The 25066-nt window shown below is 34.4% G+C and overlaps 1 protein-coding gene across 3 annotated transcripts in view; it reads right to left on the reverse strand.

The window, feature by feature from the left end:
• AdamTS-A (ADAM metallopeptidase with thrombospondin type 1 motif A) overlaps nucleotides 1-25066 on the reverse strand; it is a 545690-nt gene that overhangs the window by 200954 nt on the left and 319670 nt on the right. For all 3 annotated transcript variants that reach the window (XM_072538404.1, XM_072538402.1, XM_072538403.1), the window contains exons 4-5: nucleotides 12376-12483; nucleotides 5433-5575 (exon numbers count right to left, since the gene is read on the reverse strand). In XM_072538404.1, coding sequence (XP_072394505.1) covers nucleotides 5433-5575; nucleotides 12376-12483 — 251 coding nt within the window. The remainder of the gene's footprint in view (nucleotides 1-5432; nucleotides 5576-12375; nucleotides 12484-25066) is intronic.

The following is a 25066-nucleotide window of genomic DNA, read 5'->3' on the forward strand; positions in this document are numbered from 1 at the left end:
CCAGATTCAAACATTATTGAATTTTTTTTGAGAATAAAACTGGTTTTTTGTTTATAACATTTCGAATTTTATTTATATTTCTGTTTTTTAAGAGTACGAGTGAGTAATACCGGGGCGAAAGAGTTCACAGCCATTTTTTTTACGACTTCAGAAAACAAAAATTGGTTAGGCGAATGGATCTAGTAATCGGCAGTCATATTTTCAACCTCACACACACATACGTTAGCCTTTTTGTTTACTGGCTATTTTTTGAACCATGGGCCAGACCCGCCAGACCCGCTTGGTTATCTGACCAACATCTTTCCACTTATAGTCTGAAAATCGTTTTTAAAAACTTTATTTAATATTATTATCAAAAAACTGTAAATTATTATATTTTGGTCAATTGGTGGTAATCTTGGCGCTTTAGACCTACTTGGCCTCGATCTATAGATAAAAGTCTTGAAAGGTATTACTGTACGATAGATTGATTGTCATGTATTGTGTCTTTCCAAAATTTATGTTCAAACCAACTTCATTACAGGCGACATCTAACTCAGTAAGCATTGTTCCAATCTCTTTTTAATTATCTGTTATCAGAACAATGTCGTCCGTAAATCGTAGGTGAGAGAGCATTTCGCCGTCGACATTGATTCCTTTGGCTTCACACTCCAATTTTTTGAAAACATGTTATAGAACTGCCGTAAAAAGTTTGGGTGACAACACGTCTCCTTGCCTGATTTCTCTTTTCATTTCTATACATTTTGTATCTATGTGTAGTATTACGGTCATAGTTGCATTATTGTATATAGTCGCTATCAGTTTGGAGTACCGATGACTTTCCTCCAATGCTCTCGTTGGACTGTAATTTCTATTGTATCGAATGCTTTGCGGAAGACTATGAAAGCCAAGACCAATTGTATTAGATGTATTTTTTTAGTCCCTTTTATGTACTGGAGGTGGTCGGTGGTGCCAAAATTTTTCCTAAAACCTGCCTGTTTCCTAGGTTGGTAAAAATCTAATTTTGTTTCCAGTCTATTTGTTAATATTCTTGTGAATAATTTGTAGAGGTGGTTTAACGATTTATGGGTCGGTAATTCTCGAGATCTGTTGGATCGCCCCTTTGTATGATAAAATTGTAAGTTCATTGTGCCATCTTGTAGGTGTCTGTTAGTTGTTCATAATAATTTTGGTGACTTCTGTATAATTCTGTATAGAATACTTCTACTACACTTAGTAATTCATCTTTGTTGGAGATGATATTTCTATCTTTATCCTTTAATTTCATTATTTCTTGTTTGCCATTTTTCTCCTTAGAACTTTTGTTTTACTTTTGATAACTTTTATAGTTTCTACCGTCCATCGTAATAGATTTTTGTATTCTTTTACTTATCTCTCTAAGTTCATGATGTTGTTTTTTTCTATTACTTTGCATTTTTCTAGTCTCTTCCAATAATTCATGTGTTTGGGGACTTACTTTTAGTGTTGATGTGTTCTTCAAACACATTTAAATTAGTAGGTTCTGTCCAGGTAGGTGTAGACTTTTTTTGATCATGTGGTATCTTTCTTTCCCAAGGTATATTTCTATCGATGCTTTCAACATTCTGTGGTCGCTACCTGTTGAAAACTGGTTCAAGACTGTAACATCTTTAAAGATTTGCCTCTTGTTAGTGATCATAAAATCGATCTCGTTCTTAGTTTTCCCATTCTAGCTCTGTTACATTCATCTCCGATGTTCTTTTTTGTAGAAGAAGCTGTTAATTTGAAACTAAGTGAGACAAACTAAGTAAAGTTTCACCGCGCTCGTTCCCGTTTCCCAAACCATATTTTTTCAGTGATGTTTCTATCTCATCTGCCTTTCTCCACATTTTAGCGTTTAAGTCACCACATAATATGGTAAAGTGTGCGTTTATATTATTTAGGGCTAAATTAGTAATGTCATAGTAGAATTCTTCTATTTCATAGTCCACGTGGGCACTTGTTTTGAAATGTGCTTATACGATTTTTACTGATATATTGCTGTTTTCATGTTTTCTGTGTACGAAGAAGCCAATGACTCCCGTTGTTTCAGTTTCACTGCCGACCTAATAGGACAAATGACCCCATTGCACTTTTTCCAAGCTTTCCCCTCTTTGTTTTAACTCGCTAACGCCCATCACATCCCATGTTAGTTTTCAACATTTCTGCTTTCATTTCTAAAATCTTTCTTCTATTGCCAAGGATCTAGCATTAAATGTAGCGACGTTGAGTTTTAAAAGTTTTCTCTAAAGTTTTCTGTTTTTATGTTAACATGTCAAAATCTTCCCCCTCCCTCCCCTACATTTTATGATAATGACATTTTCATTTTATAATAGAGGGTTTTTGTCGTGATTTTAAAACCTTCCGCGCTTGTTAAGACGTGTTGGCCGGTTTAGGTCAAGGATGTGGGTAGGAATAGATTGAAAAAGGACAGGAAAGGGTATCTATCTCAAAATAAGAAGGAGGGACATCAGTGGCTAATATAAGGCAGGATCACCACGCACTGTAGCAGCCTATGCTCTACCAGGATCAGACTCTACCTACTTTTATGCATATTGTTAGCTACTCTCAGTTTTCTTCCTGTTAATATGGTGTAAAATGGTGTTTCCCTGATATAATGCTACCCCACTAAAGATGATATTTTCTGTTAGCTGACCTTTTATGTCGGTATTGGGTACTAGATCTTGCTGCCTTTTATTGATGAGTTTCAGTTAGTAAGCTAAGAAATGCATCCTTAGCTTTCTTGTTACTACTTCTTTATTTCAAAACCATTAGTGCATCTTTTCAATGAACTTTATGTTCACTGTTTTAGCTTTATTTAACATTACTTCGAGATTATGTGGTTTAATTTTAAGTTAAGTTCATATTTTAATTGTATAGTCCTTTTCCATCATATTGATAGCACATTATGTATGCAAATCCTCAACAGGTCAAAAAACCATAGGCGTCACCCTATACTTGTTTTGAAATAAATAAAAAAAATTAATATTTTAAGATGCTGTCAACAATTTATTATCTTTTAAAAAATCTTCTGTAAAATAAGTGTCCACTAATCTCACTATACCTTTTTTGTGCGTAAAAAACGTCGGTATATATGCCACACGATTATTGTTAATTATACACGGGTGATTAACGAGAGAATTCAATGTTTCACAAAATAAATTAATGTAAACAGTAATTTAAAGGTGATTATTGTTTTCTATACAAGTTATCGCCTGACACAAAAAGAATACCTTCTTTGAACGATTACCTGGAATTACTGATAAGACTTCACTAATGATAGTTTAAGTAGTTTTTATGCCACATTACAGCTTATGCCAATAATATAAATTAGAAATTGTTTGCATCTTCCATTTAGTTTGTAGATGTACATTGTTCATGTCTTACCTACCTACGTTTTTGGTGTCGATATTTTGTTATTTGCATTTAAAAATGACGCCGACAACAGGTTTTATCCCGGTTAAGTGTAGTTTTAAAGGTGCCTTCAGTCTAAGAGAGAAAAATATAATATTAAATGTACACGATGCACTTGTACATCAACGCCCTTTAAGTAATGTTCGTTAAATCGTTAACATGTGTTCAAATATGACAGGGGTTGGAGAAGCAACAATTTATAGATTCCTAAAAGAAAGAAAAGGAGGAACTGTTTCATCTCCCAGCGTCCACTCATTTTTTTTTAACAAAGAATTTCCAACATTGGACAAAATCCAAACATTAATTAGAGAAAACGAAGAGTTACCAATCATAAGCAACAAGAAATTATGGGGACTATTGAGAGAGAGATGAGATTTCGTTGGCAAAAGAATAGAAGAAAATCCGTTTTAATTGAAAAATATTACATTGTATGTTGGAGACGAGATCATCTAAGAACTATTAAAAAGTACCGAGAAGAAGGGAAAACAATTTTTTATTTGGACGATACTTGGCTAAATGAAGGTCATACTGTACCATATCTATGGGTTGATACAAATGTGAAAAGTTCCCGTCAGGCATTCATCGAAGTTGTATCTACTGGAATAAACAATATTCCCGTTGGAAAAGGAAGCAGATTCATAATAACCCATATTGAAAACGAATACGGTTTTGTCAATGGTGGATTATTAAGTTTTGCCTCAAAATCAACCAAAGATTACCACGAGGAAATGACTGCTGACGTTTTTGAAGAATATTTTGAGCAAATGTTGGATTTAATTCCTAAAAATTCTGTCATAATCATGGATAATGCTAGTTACCATTCAAGACTAGCAGAAAAACTGCCAACAACGGCATGGAAAAAAGGAGAGATAATCGAATGGTTGGATAAACACGCAATTGAGTACAAGGAGAATTCGACAAAAAAGGAATTATTACCTATTGTAAGGCAACATAAAGCAGCTTACGGCATTAAACCGTGATGTAATTATTTTACGTTTACCCCCATACCACTGTGATCTGAATCCGATAGAAAATATATGTTCTCAAGTAAAGGGTGAAGTCGGACGCAACAACAAAACTTTTAAATTAGAAGACTTACAACAATTATTAGAACATTCCTTATCAAAAGTAACTCCAGAAAATTGGAAAAATACTGTTAGTCATGCTCACAAGGAAGAAAATAAAATGTGGAATTTGGATAATATAACTGATGCAATGCTGGAACCGGTAATAATTAACATTGGAGTTGAAGATTCCTTAGATTCTGAAGAAAGCAGTGAATCTGAAATGGAATTTGATTAAAATAATATTCATTTTTTTACAAATCGGCCACTGTTACGACCACAAATTATTTTATATATAACCAATAAAATAAACATCTTACGTTTCTTGCAAATTCATTAGTACCTGTTAATCTCCATCACTCCGACACTGGCAACTTTATTTAGGGATTAGTAACCCTCAAAACTATTGTATTCTATTCTGCTTCAACCTTTATACCTGGTGGTCATACTCAATTTAAAATTGTTTTCCTATATACTTCTGTAAATTTGTTGACAAATATCTATTTTTCATCGAGTCACCCGTATCAACAGTTTAGGGATTTGCATACATAATGTGCTATCAATATGATGGAAATGGACTATAACCCTTTGCATTAAATTAAAGTGGAATTACTTACTTCCAGTTATGATTGATAATCGTCTGATAAGATCGAAAATGTTTTGAACAATGTAATTATTTTGGATTTTTTTTACAATTTTATGAATTTTATAAATAATTATACCAATTAAATTAAACGTTTTACACTTTATTCTAATTTTTTTTAATACAATTATTAAGTAAAATTGCAGCTCTTTTTGTCAACAACTAAATTAAAAATAAAATTACAGTTCACTGCAACTTCATTGGAGCTAACTTGTACCTTAATATTACAATATTCGTAAATCTTTTCAAGTTCTGACTTATTTCTTTCGTGAATAGAGTAAAAATTGTTATTTACTATCAATAAAAACACTTACATGTAAGTTTGGAGACATAAACTTGTTGTAGTGATACAGTTCCAGGAAAAGAGTTCTGCCGAATGCTTTGATTTCATATACCGGATGAAGATCCCAGGTTTCTGCTTGTTTGGGTCTAAAATGACCACTGTTAGTTCCAGTTTCTGTAATTAAGAACAAAACTAATTTAAAAATAATAAGATCACATAAAAACATTGTTTGCAGTTTCGCAACTTTTTACATAAAATATTAAATTACGATTACAATGATTGTAATTTTCTTTAGATGGAATGAAAGACCGAACTCCTCACTTGTTGCATCAACCAAATCTACTATTCTTTGAAGATCACTGATATTCTATGCTAACAGTATTGTATCATCAGCATATAGGATTGTCATCGAATGCGATAGTCTGTGGACTAGTACGCATTTCGATGTGCATCGCCCCGCCTCGAATTTTCCCATTGGCTCTTCACCTGGAAATCCCTATTTATCGCTCGAACTGCGCATATAAATATTGGCGATTTTCAGGTCAGCCAGGTCAGTCCCTCACGGGCTCTCCGAGAGCTTAGTGCTCTCGGGGCTCTGCTCCTGTTCTATTTTCCATACTCTGTGGCTGAGAGTTATTTTCAACTTTAACTTGGTGTTTTTATTTCGACAATCCTTTGTCATGTAAGAAAATATCTTGTCTTTCTCAAGACAAGCCATCGGAAGACCACAACCTAATGTACCATTTTCGACGAGGAATTTGTTGTGTAAGAAATATCCTGCCTTTTTCAAGGCAAGACACCGAAGATATAAATATTTACAAGTCCATACCCAGTAAATGGACTTAAGTAGAGGAGCTCTCGACAGTATATTCGAAGCCCTCTACAGAGCACCCGGAGACAACAGAAGGTGGTTAGACCCTTAATTGTTCCCCCGAGGTGACATGGCGCCCGACAACGTGGTTAAAATCCGAACCCACGACCCAGCTCGAATTCACAGAAGGCAACACACCATTGACTTCAACATGGGTTGAAGTCAAGAAAATAATGGGGAGAACCACGTAGTGTTAGAAAGCAATACTCTAACAATCCGACATCGAGGCCTTCTGCAGACCTGATTCCTTCGACGTGTAGACACCTTTGACGAGTCAGGCTTCTTTGAAGTTAGAAGCCCCAGATGCCGATGGAAGTCCCGAAGTAGACCCAGTCATCGCCCCCCTACCGAAAGTGGTCGGACGACCACGTAGGCTTCGGCACACTGGTACCCTACGAAACCCCGTTGGATATGGCAGATGGGATCCGGACGACCGAAAAGAAGACGAACCCGTTGGAGGAGTTGGCACACCGACCGAGGATGGACCTGTAGGAGCTTGAGATGCCGTCATCACCACCGACCTTCCCCAGTAAGTGTGTTGTGTGAATTATTTTGAACATTTTTTACTTGTATTTTTATGCATATTTTCTTGTGTATTTTCACATGTATTTTTATTGTATTTTTTATTCAATAAATATTTTTCCCAGCCGCAGAGTCTCCAGAGGAGGGGGGATGTCATCGAATGCGATAGTCTGTGGACTAGTACGCATTTCTGTGGACTAGTACGAGAGCTTAGTGCTTTCGGGGCTCTGCTCCTGTTCTATTTTCCATACTCTGTGACTGAGAGTTATTTTCAACTTTAACTTGGTGTTTTTATTTCGACAATCCTTTGTCATGTAAGAAAATATCTTGTCTTTCTCAAGACAAGCCATCGGAAGACCACAACCTAATGTACCATTTCCGACGAGGAATTTGTTGTGTAAGAAATATCTTGCCTTTTTAAAGGCAAGACACCGAAGATATAAATATTTACAAGTCCATACCCAGTAAATGGACTTAAGTAGAGGAGCTCTCGACAGTATATTCGAACCCCTCTACAGAGCACCCGGAGACAACAGAAGGTGGTTAGACCCTTAATTGTTCCCCCGAGGTGACAGGATATCACATATGGGTACTCTATTGATTTTTATATCAGCCGTTTCGTCTAAAAGTGCTGTTCTGTCCTTCCAAACATATTTTTTTATTTTAAAATACGTAATACTTATATACGTAAACTAGTACGGTCCTCTAGATACTGCCCTAAAAGAAGGGACGCGAAGCTATTTGGCGAATTCATACTAACTATTAGTATAACCGCTGTGCAAAAAACTCCAGTTTGGTAAACTTTGTACATCTACGCAGGCATTCAAGGTACGCACATTCGTCCCAAATCCGACCTTGTCACAAAAACGTGTTATTCATAGTGTTTTTTCAAAATGTCTTTCTTGTTGGTGACAAACCTTAAAATTATCAGCCATCTATATCCAAGGTTAAACCATTTTCTTGCGTTTGCGTCGATCTTGATGGTCCTTCTCTAATACCAGCTAATAAGCTTAACAATTCTAAACGAATCAAAGACTATTAAAGGGAAACGATGGGGTTGTTTCCACCATACCCGTAGCGCACCAAACCCTCGTGGTGACCCCTGTCTTGAATTTTGTTACAGGATTTAGTTGGTTGCTTATTCGTTTGTTTCCTCTTATGAGGGTAAAAATTATACACGTAAACCCTTTTATTATCAGTTTATTGTACTTCCATAATCTTTTATGTATACACTTTACAACTTAAACACTTACAACACTAAACTAACTTATATGCTCTTGTTGTGTGGCCACGGGTGAGAGAGAGACGAGGAGAGAGAACAACTTCTTTTGCGTCTTGTCAACTTGAAATACTTAATGCAACTGTCTTTATATGCTACTAGAGAGGGCAAAGGGACGAGAGGTGTGCGGGCTGCAGAGGTGTCAAATACGCTGGCAATCGTCTGGTCTTTTTTTACTAATAGATAATATTTGATATTCACACTACAGAGGCGGCATTAGGTTAAATTGGAGTAGTAAAAAATTAGTTGGTTTTCCAACACCTATATTTGCTTCTTTACATGCTTTACCACTAATACTTCAGTCGTCAGAGACGAAAATGTCACTGAACCCCCATAAATCACACGAACTAGCTGAATTTTGCCGAGAATATTAATTTTAGGACCCCAAAAAAGATGCAAAAGAATTTACCACTTTTACCTCGGGCTTTCCCCTAAAACCTCCCTCATAGGGTTGAAAACGCCAAAACATCGATTTACCAAGAATCCGAACGCCGTAGAAAAATATGTTTTAAATAAAAAATGTAGCTGAGATCATTTTAAACAAAAATGTTTATTAACACTTTTTGTGTAGAATAAACCATTCTCTTACAAACAACGCTTGAAGCGACCGTCGATTTTGAATGTCAGTTACGCGAGCAAAATCAATTTTCTTTAACTTTAAAATTTTTATCAGCTCGACGGTAAAAATTCGATATCTTTTGATTCAATTGTTCTATTGGCAAAATTTACATTACATTTTTTGTATTTTGCCGCAAGTAAACTTGGATTTTATACAGTTGTTAAATAAATAAACGTGGCGAGATTTTTGCCATTTTTTATGATTCTCATGAGAGCAATACAATCTATCCCTTTATTGACTGGCCACTATAAAGTTTCGATAACTAAAGCCTAACCTTCAAAACCTATAGCACACGTCCTCTAATTTATGTCCAACAAAGTGGATTCAGGAAGGGACACAACACATAAGACCATATATTCACCATGCAACAAGTAATAGAAAAAGCCTTAAAAAAAATAAAGAAATATATCTGAGCTTTATAGACATGGAAAAAGCATTCGACTCAGCCAAAAGAAAAGATATATGGAAAAGCCTAAAGAAGAAGCAAGTAAGTGAGGAACTGATAGAAGCAACAAAGAGTATATACATGAAAACAACAAATACAGTAAGAATGTTAAATATACAGTCCGAACCATTTGAAACAACTCAAGAAGTTAGACAAGGGGGAAATCTCAGCCCAGTACTATTCATAAATGCAATAGATGAGATAGGGAAAGAATGTAAGAAAACATTCAAGAAATACTGCATCGGTTGGAACGGAATGCAAATGATAAACGCTGGGATGTGTATATTTGCAGACGACATAGTATTAATTGCAAAACTACCAAAAAAACTGATATACAACTTAGAGAAATGGAACCTAGAAGCAAGCAAATACAACTTAAACGCAAACAAAGAGAAGACTCAGATAATGAAAATATCAAGGAAACAAGGGACGGAAGATCAAATAGAAGTAATGATAGACCAACAAAAAAGAATACAGATCAATTCATACATATACTTAGGAACAGTAATTAACAACAAAGGAGACATCGAGGACGATCTTAACAACAGAATGGAAAACACAGGAAAACTATTCCAAGCACTAAATAGAGGATTCCTTAATAACAAAGAAATATCAACAAAGACCAAGATGACAAAATACAAAACAATATATAGACCTACAGTGACATATGGAGCAGAAAATTGGATATTAAACAAAAGACATCAGAGCAGAATTCAGGCAGAAGAGATGAAATACCTCAGAAGAACGATCGGAGTAAAAAGAACTGATAGAATCAGAAATGAAGAAATAAGAGAAAGACTCAAAATCAAACCGATACTCGACTCAATCAAGGAGAAAAAATTGGCATGGTTCGGACATCTAACCCGCATGGACAATAATAGACAAGTAAAAAGAGTGTGGGACGCCAAACCAATAGGGAAGAACAGAAGAGGAAGACCCATTAAAGAATGGAACAGTGACATCTCGCAGATACTGCACAGTCAGGGTAAGACTTGGTAGAAAGCAACACAGATGGCATCCAATAGGAAGGAATGGAGAAAATTCGTTAAGAGATAGGACACCTCAGAAGACTGTAAAATATTGTAATTTTTACTTTACTTTACTTAATCAGTAGACCCATTTGTACCTTTCGGTGTTGGGCCATATATATTGTAATTTAATGAATTGTATTATAAACGGCCCAACACCGAAAGGTACAAATGGGTCTACTGATGAAGTAAAAGTAAGTAAAAGTTAATTCTCATAATTATTTAATACAATTGAGTCAAGTGCGTTTCTGAATATGTTTTTGGAATAAACATTAAACAAGGATAGTGATAAAACAGTAGAATAAGGAATGATATTGTGGAGAAGATCAACATGATACGCAGTTTGGATTTAGATATGGGTTGGGAACTAAAAGTTAAAATTAAAAGTTTTAGAGAACTTTGAATTTTTTGAAAAAATTCAAAGTTCTCTAAAAAAAAAACCATTGAATGTTTTTCAATTGCGAGTGCAAAATAGTGGCGAAACATCCATAATATAAGGAAAAACAGATTCTTTTTGAAAAATAATGTTTAAGTTTACTTATTCGTATACAAAATAAATATCTGTTCATCGGTTCTACCTTTGAAAGAAGATTTATATTTATTTCTACGTAGCTATCACCGAAATCATTCCCGGTTAAGCCAAAAAAGTACCATAAATAAAATGATTTGTTGCGGCTAAGGTCACCGACTAATAAATCAATCTTAAAAGTCATAAAGTATTTTTGTTACAATTGTAGAAGTCGTAAACGTTTTATACCAAAGCGCAAGTGAATGGTTTCGCTCATAAAGTTACAGTGCTAGATTTTTACATTAGTTTTTAACTGCTGAAATCGTATAATAAGTAGTTTTTTGTATTCACTATAATATGATGAGCGACAGAGTCCATTGGTGATGAAGAGAAAGAAGAACGTGTACGTGTGTCACGAAATTTCTAGGAAAAATTTGATAGTGGTATATAAGAAACAAAAAGTCGTTCTCTTATTACAGATATATCTACTAAAATCTAAAAACAATAGTTAAAAAATGAACAGTGATTCAAGCTTTCGAGCGCTTGGAAATTCATGCATTAAAATTAGAGTGGGATGGATAAAGTGGAAGAAAGTGACAGGTGTGTTGTGTGACAGATAGATTTCCATGAAACTGAAGAGAAAATTCTATAAAACTGTTGAATAAAAATATAGAAATGACATGCAACAGGAAATTGACACATATATGGTGATGAGATAGTAATAAATGATAGAATCAGCAGATCAATAATGAGTTTTTTCCCTTACTCTGATATAATTATCTTTCTACAATTTAAATATTTATGGCTCCTTAATTTTATTTACGTGTAGGCATCCATAACGTCATGAAATCAGAATAGGCAAGGACAACCAGACCAGCGAATTTCAACGACGAATAACACTTGCTTGAGCAGCGTATGGTTCATTAAGAGACATCTTTAAGAGCAACATCCCGATAGCTATGAAACGGAAGATATTTGACCAATGCGTTCTTCCTATTATGACATACGGAGCAGAAACTCTCACGCTCACAAAAACAACAACACTAAAAATGCGAGTGGCACAAAAGCGCGGAAAGATCGATTCTCGGCGTGACAAAAAAAGACAAAATACGGAATCAACACTTAAGGAAAAGAACAGGTATCAGTGATGTCGTCGAACGTATAGCCAAGCTGAAATGGAATTGGGCAGGTCACATGGCGAGACTGAAAGACACAAGATGGACCAGAAAACTAATTGACTGGCGCCCAAGAGAAGACAACCGCAGCAGAGGACGACCACCAACATGCTGGATGGACGACATTAGACGAATATCCAAGAAATGGCAACAAGAAGCACAGAACCGTGAAGAGTGGCGAAAAATGGAAGAGACCTATGTCCAACAGTGGACACAAGAGGTTGCATGATGATGATGATGATCCATAACGTACAATAAAGATGAAGAAATAGAAGAGTTTTATGCCAGTCTGAAAGAAGTAGTCATACCAAGAAAGATCAATGCCAACATTGTAGAAGGCATAATTAACAGATATGTGAATGAGCTCTGTTTGCGGAAACAAACTGGACGGGATAATCATTTGGTTCAGTTGTGCCAAGAGGGTCCAACGATATTAAAGGAGCAAATCAAAAATATAAAAAAATAGCAAAACAAGCGTATATATTAAAACTAACTTAAATTAAAGAAATAAATTGTATAAAAATTACCTTGCTTACTATTGGGTGATCCACCAGCTGAATTACTTATTTTCAGAGGTTTTACGAACTCCACATCGTCTGTCTCAAAGTCCTCTAGATGTGTCTTCTCGATAAACTCTGTAATGAAAATAAAAATAATTAATTCATACACAGTACAGAGTACGGAATCTATTATACGGAATATAATGTAGGTTTAGAGATACAAAATAAACTTAATATTGTTATAAATAAACGTAAACCAAAATACCAACTACATGGTTAACGGTTACTACAAACTTACACGATGTTATCGATGATCTTACAAGGATATTTGTAGTACAGATAAGCCTTGCTCTCAAATTTCCTTCTACTTTCTGGAGAATTATTTTTTCTTGGATGAGTTCTCATGAGGTATGATTGTTCTTCTAAGTAATTAGAGTTTTCTTCTAAGTCGTTTATGTGTAACGTTTAAATCAATTTGTGGTTAGTCTACAGAAGTTAATGTGAACGAAGGACTGGAAACCCAAGTTAGCACTGATAATAATTAATTGTTCTCCACGAGATGTATTCAATGCTGACGAAACAGGGCTTTGTTACCGAGCCATGCATAAAAAGACATTTGCATTAAAAATTTAGAACCCTATTACATAAAAACTTCCAGAGGAAGAAGGCATATTTTAATCATCGGATATTGTACTATAAAAAACTATTCAATGTTTAATATTGCTAGTAATTATGTAAATATATCATTCCAACACGCTAAGTAAAAACCATACATATTCATAACTCATATTATTTAAATAACAAATTGATTTTTTGTTAAAATCTATGAATACTGGCGCCAATGGTATCTAAATGGGTTTGATAAAACTGATTTATGTACTTTCTTTCTTATTAGCGTTACAAAAAGTGTGGTGTCTTACTCGGAAATTGGCAAATATTACAAAAATAGGACATTTGTGCAATTGAAGCACAAAAAACTAAATAGATTGACTTCGTAAGTGAAAATAATTGGTCGAATAAAATTATAATATACGTCTCTAAGTTTCTAAATCTCTTCGTTTTTTGATTATGTGTTTAAAATGAAAACATTGAAAGAAATTGTATACATTTCGATAAACTGATATTTTTATTGTACCAGTTTCTTTTCAATTACTGCATTTTCAACTTGTTTTCATTACCGTAATCCTTTCCACTTTTTTTTTTAATAAAAAGGCAAAAAAGTGCTCTGTTGGTGACTTGGATCCGGTCAAATATCTGACAAGTTTTTTGAGTTTTAAGTGTAGACCTCGATAACCAAAACCTCTGTTTCCTGCGGTAGGTTCGGGGCGCTTTTTAAATTATTAACAATAATTGTTTAAGAACAAAAATGCACCTTTTTAAGAACATTTGTCTACCAGTAAAAAGTAAATATTTTGAACGGATTTGGGGGTAATTATTTGGTAAAACACGTTTAAACCTGTAAAATGACAATTTAAGAATATTAATTTACTAATTTGTGGATTAGAAAACTGCAAAAAACCTAACAATTCTTAATTTTCAATAAATATTAATAACTATTGCAAAAATGAACCTAGAACCTTGATATTACGTGGAAAGTTGGATATTATAGTGTATAAATGTTGTTAAAAGTGATTCATTCATTCGTTTAAAAGTTATTCAATTTGTTTATCCGAAAAACCTTTTTTTGCAATAACATCTCAGAAAAAAATAAATAGCTATGGAGAGCATAAGCAAAAGAGAGATTTATTATATCAAAGGAAGTTATAAAAAACCATTTTCATCATTGCAAAACTTGATTGCAAAAATATTGCAATTTTTACTCATACACAATTTGAATATCTTTTTTGCTATTTCCCGGAGAAAAATTATTCTTTATATTCGAAAAGCTGACAACTTAAAAACAAAAAACAAAGTTGTCCTACGATTATTTTGGACGAATTTAGACACTTTTTCAAATTGGTAATATAGCAAAATGAAATATGAACTTTAAACTATATATATACATATATATATATATTTAGGGATTCTACAGTATTCACTGCCTTCCCTCGCTCAACCGTTTCCATCTCTCTGTTGTTCCATTCTCCATCGTTTAGGCCTCTCTTACTCATGGTGTCGTCTACTTCGTTCCTCCAGGATTTTCGGGCTCGTCCTCTTTTCCTAACCTAACAATTCTTAATTTTCAATAAATATTAATAACTATTGCAAAAATGAACCTAGAACCTTGATATTACGTGGAAAGTTGGATATTATAGTGTATAAATGTTGTTAAAAGTGATTCATTCATTCGTTTAAAAGTTATTCAATTTGTTTATCCGAAAAACCTTTTTTTGCAATAACATCTCAGAAAAAAATAAATAGCTATGGAGAGCATAAGCAAAAGAGAGATTTATTATATCAAAGGAAGTTATAAAAAACCATTTTCATCATTGCAAAACTTGATTGCAAAAATATTGCAATTTTTACTCATACACAATTTGAATATCTTTTTTGCTATTTCCCGGAGAAAAATTATTCTTTATATTCGAAAAGCTGACAACTTAAAAACAAAAAACAAAGTTGTCCTACGATTATTTTGGACGAATTTAGACACTTTTTCAAATTGGTAATATAGCAAAATGAAATATGAACTTTAAACTATATATATACATATATATATATATATTTAGGGATTCTACAGTATTCACTGCCTTCCCTCGCTCAACCGTTTCCATCTCTCTGTTGTTCCATTCTCCATCGTTTAGGCCTCTCTTACTCATGGTGTCGTCTACTTCGTTCCTCCAGGATTTTCGGGGTCGTCCTCTTTTCCTCCTTCCTATGGGGCTCCACTCGGTTATTCTCTTTATCCATCTGCTGTCGCTAGTTCTTCTTACATGTCCATACCACTTTAGTCTTTTTGTTCTATATATGTATGTTAGTATGTCTGTTTCTATTGATGTTCTTTGCTTTATTACGTCATTACTTCTCCTATCCATTCTTGTTACTCTGCAGCATCTTCGCAGGCATTCCATCTCTGTTGCTACTATCTTACTGCTGTTTTCTTGTTTATGATCCAATTTTCAGCCCCATATATCATAATACTTCGCACTAATGTTTTATAAATCTGCATTTTTGTCTTCATATTTAGGTGTCTATCCCACCATACTGAGTTAACTTGTCGGATTGCTGTTCTTGTTTGTCCTAATCTTTGTGTAATTTCTTCCTCTGTTGTTGCCTTTTTCGTGATTATAAACCCCAGGTATTTGAATTTATCATTTCCTTTGATTGTTACGTTGTCATCAATCTGTAGATCTTCTATATCTTCTTCACTTGTAGATAGGTACTCTGTTTTCGCGAGGTTAATATCTAGGCCAGCTTTGGTATATTCTTCTTGTAGTTTCTTCATCATGTAGCTGAGATCGTCTTGGTCTTGTGCAATCATTACTTGATCGTCTGCATAGCTTAACGTATATAGGTATTCGTTCCGTACCGGTACTCCCATGCCTTCACATTTTTTTTTCCATGTAGTCAAGGCTTTCTCTAAGTATATTTTGAATAGGGTTGGAGATGTGGAACAACCCTGCAGGAGCCCTTTTGTTGTGGTGAAGTCTCCTATGATTTTTGTTCTCATTTTAATGGACACTTTATTTTCTTTATACAGAGCTTTTGTGTCTTCTATGAGTTCCGTCTGTATTTCTAATTTGTACATTGCCTCCCATAGTTTTGACCTTGGTACAGAGTCATACGCCTTTCTCAGGTCCACAAATGCGAAGTGTATATCTCTATATTTTGCTTTTTTCTTTTCCAACAGTTGTTCCAGTGTGTATATGTGGTCTATGCATGATCTTCCTGCCGTGAAGCCTGCCTGATCCTCACCGATTTTGCCTTTTATCGCTTGCTCTATCTTTTCTCGCACCAAGAGAGGGAAACCAAGCGCGCTGTAGCTACTGCTAAAAAAGATCGTCTATATAGATATATGAAGAGTCGAAAACCCTGAGCTGATGAAAAGGTTATACAGCATTCCCAAATGAGATCCCAAATGAGAATGTAATACCGGGGATAGCGAGAGATAAAGTTGTCGAGGCGTTAAATAGGATACAGAATGGTAAGGCAGTAGGATCTGATGAAATACTTGTGGAGGTTTGGAAGGCTCTAGGAGACAAAATGGTTGATATTTTGTGGCAAACAATATATGAGAAAGAAAAGATGTCCAGTGCATGGAGAGAGAGAGTGTGTGATGGTATCACTGTATAAATATAAAGGAGACATACAGGACTGTAAGAACAATTGAGGGATAAAGTTAATATCGCACACAATGAAAATGGGTTCCTGTAAAGTACATAAGGCTCGTAAAGGATATGTATGCGTGAGCGTACACCAAAGTAAGGACTGCTGACAGATTGATCGAAAGTTTCGAAAGGCTCTTCACTGAGTCCTTTACCTGTTTAATCTTGTTATGGATGTACTGACATTGAAAGTAATGGAGGGGGCTCCTTGGCCACTGGTCTTTGAGGAAAGCAAAGAAATGTTGGAGGAGAAGTTGAAGTTTTGGAGAAATGCTATTGAAGGAGGACTTTAGGTTAGCAGCTCGAAAACGGAGTACATGTAGTTAGAAGGAAGAGGAATAGTTGGGGACATAGAATTGCTTGGGAGAAAAACTAGGATGAGCAGGAGAATTTAAATACCTTGGCTCGTACATACCGGAAAATGTGACAAAACTTGCCCACAGGATACAGGCTGGTTGGTTCAACTGGAAGCGAATGAGCGGAGTATTTTGTGGTCCAAAATCGGGGAAGGGCTGAAACCTGCGTTGGTATACTGAGGGAAAGTGGGCCTATAAAGCAGATTCAGGAAAAGAAGATGGAGGTAGTTAAAATGAAAATGTTACGGTGGATGTTGGGTAAGACTACAAGGGACAGGATCAGAAACGACTTGATTATCGAAAGAGCCGGGACAGTCTTAAAAAAGATTTAAGATCAAAGACTTTAATGGTTTGGTTATGTCAGATGTAGAGATTTAAGAATATGGGACGAAGGATAGAGCTGTTAGAAGTTGATGGAAAAAGGGGTAGAGGACAACCGAGGAGAAGATGGAAGGACTGTGTTGCAGAGGACTTGAGAGAGAAAGATTTAGTTGAAAAAGACGAAAAAGAAAGTGCGACGAAGAGTAAGGCACCAGCCCTGAAAAGGGAAAAGCTAAGGAAGAAAAAAAAATATTGAAAATTAAGCATTCTTAGGTTTTTATAGTTTTCTGAGCAACAAATTAGTAAATCAACATTCATAAATCGTCATTTTAAAACTTTAAACGTGTTTTATCAAATAATTACCTCCAAATCCATTCAAAATACTTTACTTTTTACTGGTAGACGAAAGTCCTTAAAGTGGTACATTTTTGGCTTAAATTGTTAATAATTTACCGTAAAGTCTACCGAACCCATTTCAGGAAATACAGAGGTTTGGGTTATAGAGGTCCGTAAAACTCAAAAAAATTGTAAGTTACCTGGCCGGAAATCAAATACATTTTTTCTCTGGACTATAAGCAGCTATTTACGATCGTTAATGGGAAATAACCATAATTTAAGTTAAAAATACGATTATTTTGACGTTTCAATTTTTTACTTCGGAAATCGTTTTGATTTCCGAAATTTTTGAAACGATTTTTAAAAATCTCTTATTTCACCCTTTCTATGAAGTAAGATTATTATTATTAATACACTACATTGCTATTAATATACCACATAAAATAAGAAAATTGTTATATTTATGTAGCCTTTAGCTATATTATGTCTCTTACAATTCAAAAATCTAGTGACCGAGTTTTTTTCTACCAAAATATACCACTTCGTAGAAATTTATATGAAATGTTTCCTATTTAACTGTTATAAGTGTCACGAATTGAGTTGTAAATATTGCAAAAACAATCATAACAGCGTAAAAATTTATTGTCCTTTTAACATAAAAACAACTTATTCACACTAAACATCTCCTAGCGCTCATTTTTCAGCTCGACCTCGTATAAACCTGTATATTTACACGAAGTGCATTTTGCGGTATGCCAATTCTAAACCAATAAATATAATTTGAGCCTACGCACATTACAGGCTGACTGGCCAGCCGGCAAACGTTCAAGCAAAGATTCAGCGTCTGCTACATACCTGTCTATTGTTTTTTAAATACCTATCTATCTACCAGTTTTACTGGATTTGCCGCAATTGATGTGTTTCCAATCAGTTTGGAAGTGTGAGAAAAACCTGCACACCTGTTTGTTATCTTTAGTTATGTAACGCGGGTTGAGAAACGGAGTTTGGGTTAGTATTAGCAAGAGAAAATATATGAAGTTCGATATTGGGTCACATTTGTTTGTCGGGAACTAAAAAGCTGTTTAGTAAATGCATTTTTCACAGATAATTATTTAGATTTCTGGCTTTTTAACATTAATAAAATGCACTGTTGCACATATCACACAAACAAACCAAAGAAAAAGTAGAGTAACCGCAGAAAAATAAATATATATATATATAAGTCAATACAGGGTTGCGAAACATTACAGCAAAATTATAGCAAGCCATCTGCACGACTGATGTGGGTTATCACACCTTCTCCTCTACTAAGGACACTATATAAAACAACTTGTGAAACGTGACAAAATATACGTAAATATCTTATCTTTTCGATTTTTTTTTCCAAAGATGTCTGTTATTATTCTGGAATCTGGAATCTAGAATCCGGAATTCTGAAACCATGTACCAGCTTGTACAGTTCTAGAGGATTTGTATCATATGTTTCTGGACTCACTTGATGGTCTTCTGACTATTACAGATTTGGAAGATCCTGTTGTCTCCATAGCTGCGGTTGGTGTGCCTGTCAGAGCCCCTATGATCCCAAGCCAAGCAATTATTTGATTATGGAACTTTAAACGTTTCTGAATTCGTTTAGCTTTCACATTCGTTCTATCTTCTGTTTCCAAGTAAGCCTTGAGTCTCAGGTTTAGATTTGTACTGGGTTAAAGGATCTATTCGCTCTAAATTTCTTCTTCTGGCTAATTTTCATGATTTTGGCTTAAGACTGATATTAAGTTTTACATAAAAAACATTACAACAAAAGCATTAAAGTCAGAGTCTGTTGCATTTTATCGCTGTCACCATCAAATTTAATGAAAATAAAGACCAGGTTATCTGCATCATTCAGGATATGATGTCTGTCGTTGCTGAGTCTAGCTATCAGCCCATCAATGATCAGATTCCACAAGAGAACTATCAACTCATTCATGACCAAATAAGATTCCATCCTGCGGTCAGCCTCTGGTAACTATGCTGACACTGTATCCCCCAGTGACGTTTCTTATATCACACGGTTCCCTCGGCATGCATAATTTATGGACGGCTTCTGTAATTTCGTCTATAGTGATTTGTTGAATTAAGTGTTTATTTTCGATCACTCTCTCTCTCCAATGGCGCTACAGCCCAAATCGGGCATTGGCCTCCTCCAAACTATGCCTCCAACCTTGTCGGTCCCGCGCCGATCTTATCCAAGTTCTCACGTCTAGCAAATTTTGCGCGTCCGCTGCCACTTCATCCTCCCATCTTTTCCGTGGCCTTCCTTTTGGTCTTGCGCCCTGCACTTTACTATCAAGGGCTCTTTTCGGCAATCTTTCCGTCTCCATTCTTACTACATGACCAGCCCAGCGAAGTCTCTGGAGTTTTCGTTTTCGTTAATAGGTCCAAATATCTTTGTTAGGACTTCTCTTTCGAAGACTTCCAGTTTTCTTTTTGTCTCTTCTGTCATCACCCATGTCTCGCATCCATAACATACTATTGGTCTGATAATAGTTTTTTAGATCCTGATTTTCGATCTCCAGTGTGTGTTTTTGGAGCGAAACACATGATCGAGTGAAAAATAAGCTTTGTTTCCCTTTACTATTCTTCTTAGGATTTCTGGTTCTTCTGTTCCATCCGTGTTTAATGTAACTCCTAAATATATGAAACTTTCTACCGTTTCAATATCGTCCTCTAATTCAACTGTGCGTCTGTTTCCCCTAGCTATTGCCTGTGTTAACTTTTTTGTCTTTTGAATATTTATTTCTAGTCCGGTCTCTTTTGCCTTTGATTTTAATTGTGAATATATTTCTGCCGCATCTTCTGTTATGCGAGACATGATGCTGATATCATCGACATAGGCGGCAATCTGTATTGATTTATTTGTTAGGAGATTACTTCTTCCTATATTCATCTGTCTTATCACTTATTCCAAGGTCAGGTTGAATAGTGTCGGTGCCAGCCCGTCTCCTTGCTTTAATCCTTGGGCTATCGTTAAGTTTTCAGTGAGCTCATTTTGGACTCTGACAGTTGCTATTGATGAATCCATTGTTGTTTTTACCAGTCGGATCTATTTTTGGGGGATATTAAAGTTGTTCCTATTAATTGAGTCGTAGACTTGTTTGAAATCTATGAATATATTGTGGACGTCAATGTCGTATTCCCACGATTTGTTTAAGATTTGTTTCACTGTGAATAGTTGGTCAGTTGTAGATCTTCCTTGTCGGAAACCGGTTTGGTATTCCCCGACAATATTTTCAGTTATTTGTTGGAGTCGTTTGTTTAGTATGTAAGTAAAAATTTTGTACGCCGTGCACAAGAGGGTTATGCCGCGATAATTTTCGCATTTCAGTTTATCCCCTTTTTTTATAGATTGGGCATATAATCCCGGTTTTCCAATCATTAGGGACCTTTTCATCATTCCAAATCTTGTTCATAAGCATATGCATTTGTCCTACTAGGTGATCGCCACCTAATTTATATAGCTCAGGGGGGACGTTGTCAATACCTGGAGCCTTATTGTTCTTTTGTGCTCGTATTGCCTGTTTTACCTCTTCCATCGTTGGGGGTTCTATATTTTCGGTGTCTCCCTCATTGTGATGCATGTCCATATGCTCTTCATTTTCTTGTGTCCCTAAAAGAGTTTGGAAATAGGTTTTCCAGACTGATTTTATTTCTTTTGGATCACTGGTTATTTGCCCTTCTTGATTTCTGCATAGATTTGTTCGGGGTTTGTATCCTTCTTATTTTCTGTATATTGCCGTTTTCGTATTTTCTTTTCTCTGTTCGGCATATTTTGTCTGCTCTCCGTCTTGCATCTTGGTAACTTGCCCTTCTTTCTCTGGTTCTTCTTTCCATATATTTCTTGTGTTCTTCATTTCTTTTCTGTATGGCCTTATTACTCTCGTCATTGAACCATTCCCTTTTTTTATTTTTCTTTTTCTTGCCTATAATTTTTCTTGCTGCGTCAATAACTTTTGTTTTGATTTCTTCCCAATGTTCTTCGGTGCCTAGACTACCTGTGTCTGTCATTGTTTGTGTTATTTCTCTTTCATAGTTCTGTTTGACATATTGTTGTTTAAATTTTTGTATATCTAGCTGTTCTGTTCTTTGTTCCTGTCTTTCCCTCCTGTTTCTCTGAATTCTGCATCTGTATTTTATCTGTACCAGGAGATGGGCAGATCCGCAGCATGCTCCTCTTCGGCTTTTCACATCTTGTATGCTTGTTGCGGCCCGTTTGTCTATCAAGACATTTGTCAATTTGGTTAGCGGTTGTTCCTCCAGGCATAATCCATGTCGCTTTGTGTATGTCGGGGTGTGGGAAAAAAGTCGAACTTATGATCATGTTTTTTCTACTGGCAAAGTTGATAAGTAATTCTTCATTTTCGTTGGTATTTTGATGGAGTGAATGTTTACCAACGGTTCCTAAGAAAAGTTATTTTCGATCACCCCTTCCTCTTTTATTTCTTGGGGACTCTATATACATTCTATTAACTCTTTAAAGTAGTCTCTATTTTTTCATTATTTCTTTTTTTATAGTTAATATATTTCCTTCTTTATAATTTTCATTCATCTTATGCCCAAAATCTTCCCAGAATTGCTATTTTGCCTTTCTTATTTTTTCTTTAAATTCATATTTTTTATAGTCGTTCTCTGTTTTGGCCTTTAGAAACTTTTCTAGTCAAAACTCATAAGAATATTAAAAAAAATGAAAACAATGTTGAAAAAGTTAGGACTATGTATAAACGAAAATAAAACAAAATATTTTAAAATGAGAGCAAAGAAAATAGGACCCGAAAACAGCCTAAGAATATGTAGCGGAAGTAGATAATATTGTTTTGAAAAAGTGGATCAATTCAAAAACTTTGAAGAGACTATTACAAATAGAACCGAAGAAGATACTGAAATAGAAAAAAGAATCACTAAAGTAAAGGTAGTAAGACTGTAGGAACACTAAACAGAATGATCAAATCTATGTTAATATCTAGGAATACGAAAATCAAGATTTACAAAACAATTGTTCAACCTTCGGTTATGCATGGCAGCGAAACTTGGTTGGTAAATCAAAAAAATACACAAAAATTGGAACGATGGGAAAGAAAGATTTTACGCAAGATATATGGAGGGACAAAGAACAATGACGGTGTATGGAGAAAAAAAAAACAAATAAGTAATGGAAATCTACAACTAAGCTAGCATCATACAAAAAGTAAAGAGCACGCTGCTGGAGCACTAGTAGTAGTGCAGTGACTAGTGAGTGTAGTAGTATCTGGAGGCTCGGGAGACTGAGACCTCGGAAGCCCTAAAGAAGACATCAGGGAGGATGTCGAAAGCCCTGCCCAATGGATATCGACGCGGTTCAACCCGGAAGTCTGGTGAGTTTAATATTAATTTTTATAATAGTATTAATCTTAGCTCTAGGTTTATATATATATATATATATATATATATATATATATATATATATATATATATATATATATATATATATATATTAGAAGTGATTATTTCGACCAAACAATAATTTATAAATACGTTCAAATTATCGGGTAAAGTGGTATATAATAAAAATCTTTATTTTTTCTAAATTACTCAATATTTCGCCATTTATTTAAAAGCTTCCTCAGGAGTAAACTAAAAACAATTTGAACATTACAAAAAATGGCGTACAAATACATTTTAAAACACTCACAGAATTTAAAAGATTTCGCAAATAAAAACTGACATTGAAGTATTTGAAATATTGAATGTCAAGATTAAATTGTCTTAAGCACGTTCGTTACAGCTATACGATAAAAAATTAAAATTATTTCAAATGTAAAAATAAAAATAACAATAAAAGAAAAGTTAGAAGAAAAATATTTATTTGATGAATTATTAAGGTTAGTTGTTATTAAGATGAATGTTGGCTATTTTTAATATTTATAAATTTTGTTCAATATGTTACAATATATGTTACTTAACTGTCCAGTGTCCGTTTTATAATTTAAAGTGTTTTTATTTTTGTTAATGTAATACATTTCAAGAAATAATCTACTTTTGTAGTTATCAGTCTGTGCCAAAATGTGAGCTTTGTTATAGTCTAGCATATGACCAGTGTTTTCATAGTGCTCAACCACTGCGCAAGTATATTTTCTCAAGCGGCAATCACTTTTATGTTGTGTGATGCGTTGTTTTAGCCATTGTGATGTTTGACCAATATAGCTATTTTGACATCCTAAACACGGTATTTCATAAACGACATTACTTTTATATAAGGTTGGTACTGGGTCTTTGATTTTTGAAAATAGTTGTTTGCTGTTTATGGTATTATATTTAGCTATACTAATATTAGGAACATTTTTGAATATGGATATGACAGAATGAGTTAGACCATTAATAAAGGAAAGTTTTTTATATTTGATTGATTTGTTATTAGAATCATGGACGGGACCGTCATAGAAATTAGTGCTGTAAATAAAAAAGCCGACAGCATCAGGCAGGTATATAAATTACTGTTTAAACCATACCACCCGTCAAAAATATAATACCGTACTAGGTATGAAAAACAGGATAATGTCCATTGTTGATGACAACTTTTTACAAAAAAATCTGAATATAATATACAAAATTTTTCGTAACAACGGATATCCTAAACAAATTTTAAAAAAACTGATTTACAGCACTAATTTCTATGACGGTCCCGTCCATGATTCTAATAACAAATCAATCAAATATAAAAAACTTCCCTTTATTAATGGTCTAACTCATTCTGTCATATCCATATTCAAAAATGTTCCTAATATTAGTATAGCTAAATATAATACCATGAACAGCAAACAACTATTTTCAAAAATCAAAGACCCAGTACAAACCTTATATAAAAGTAATGTCGTTTATGAAATACCGTGTTTAGGATGTCAAAATAGCTATATTGGTCAAACATCACAATGGCTAAAACAACGCATCACACAACATAAAAGTGATTGCCGCTTGAGAAAATATACTTGCGCAGTGGTTGAGCACTTTGAAAACACTGGTCATATGCTAGACTATAACAAAGCTCACATTTTGGCACAGACTGATAACTACAAAAGTAGATTATTTCTTGAAATGTATTACATTAACAAAAATAAAAACACTTTAATTTATAAAACGGACACTGGACAGTTAATTTATAAATATTAAAAATAGCCAACATTCATCTTAATAACAACTAACCTTAATAATTCATCAAATAAATATTTTTCTTCTAACTTTTCTTTTATTGTTATTTTTATTTTTACATTTGAAATAATTTTAATTTTTTATCGTATAGCTGTAACGAACGTGCTTAAGACAATTTACTCTTGACATTCAATATTTCAAATACTTCAATGTCAGTTTTTATTTGCGAAATCTTTTAAATTCTGTGAGTGTTTTAAAATGTATTTGTACGCCATTTTT

Source organism: Diabrotica undecimpunctata, chromosome 7 (assembly GCF_040954645.1).
Source record: "Diabrotica undecimpunctata isolate CICGRU chromosome 7, icDiaUnde3, whole genome shotgun sequence".
NCBI lineage: Eukaryota > Metazoa > Arthropoda > Insecta > Coleoptera > Chrysomelidae > Diabrotica > Diabrotica undecimpunctata.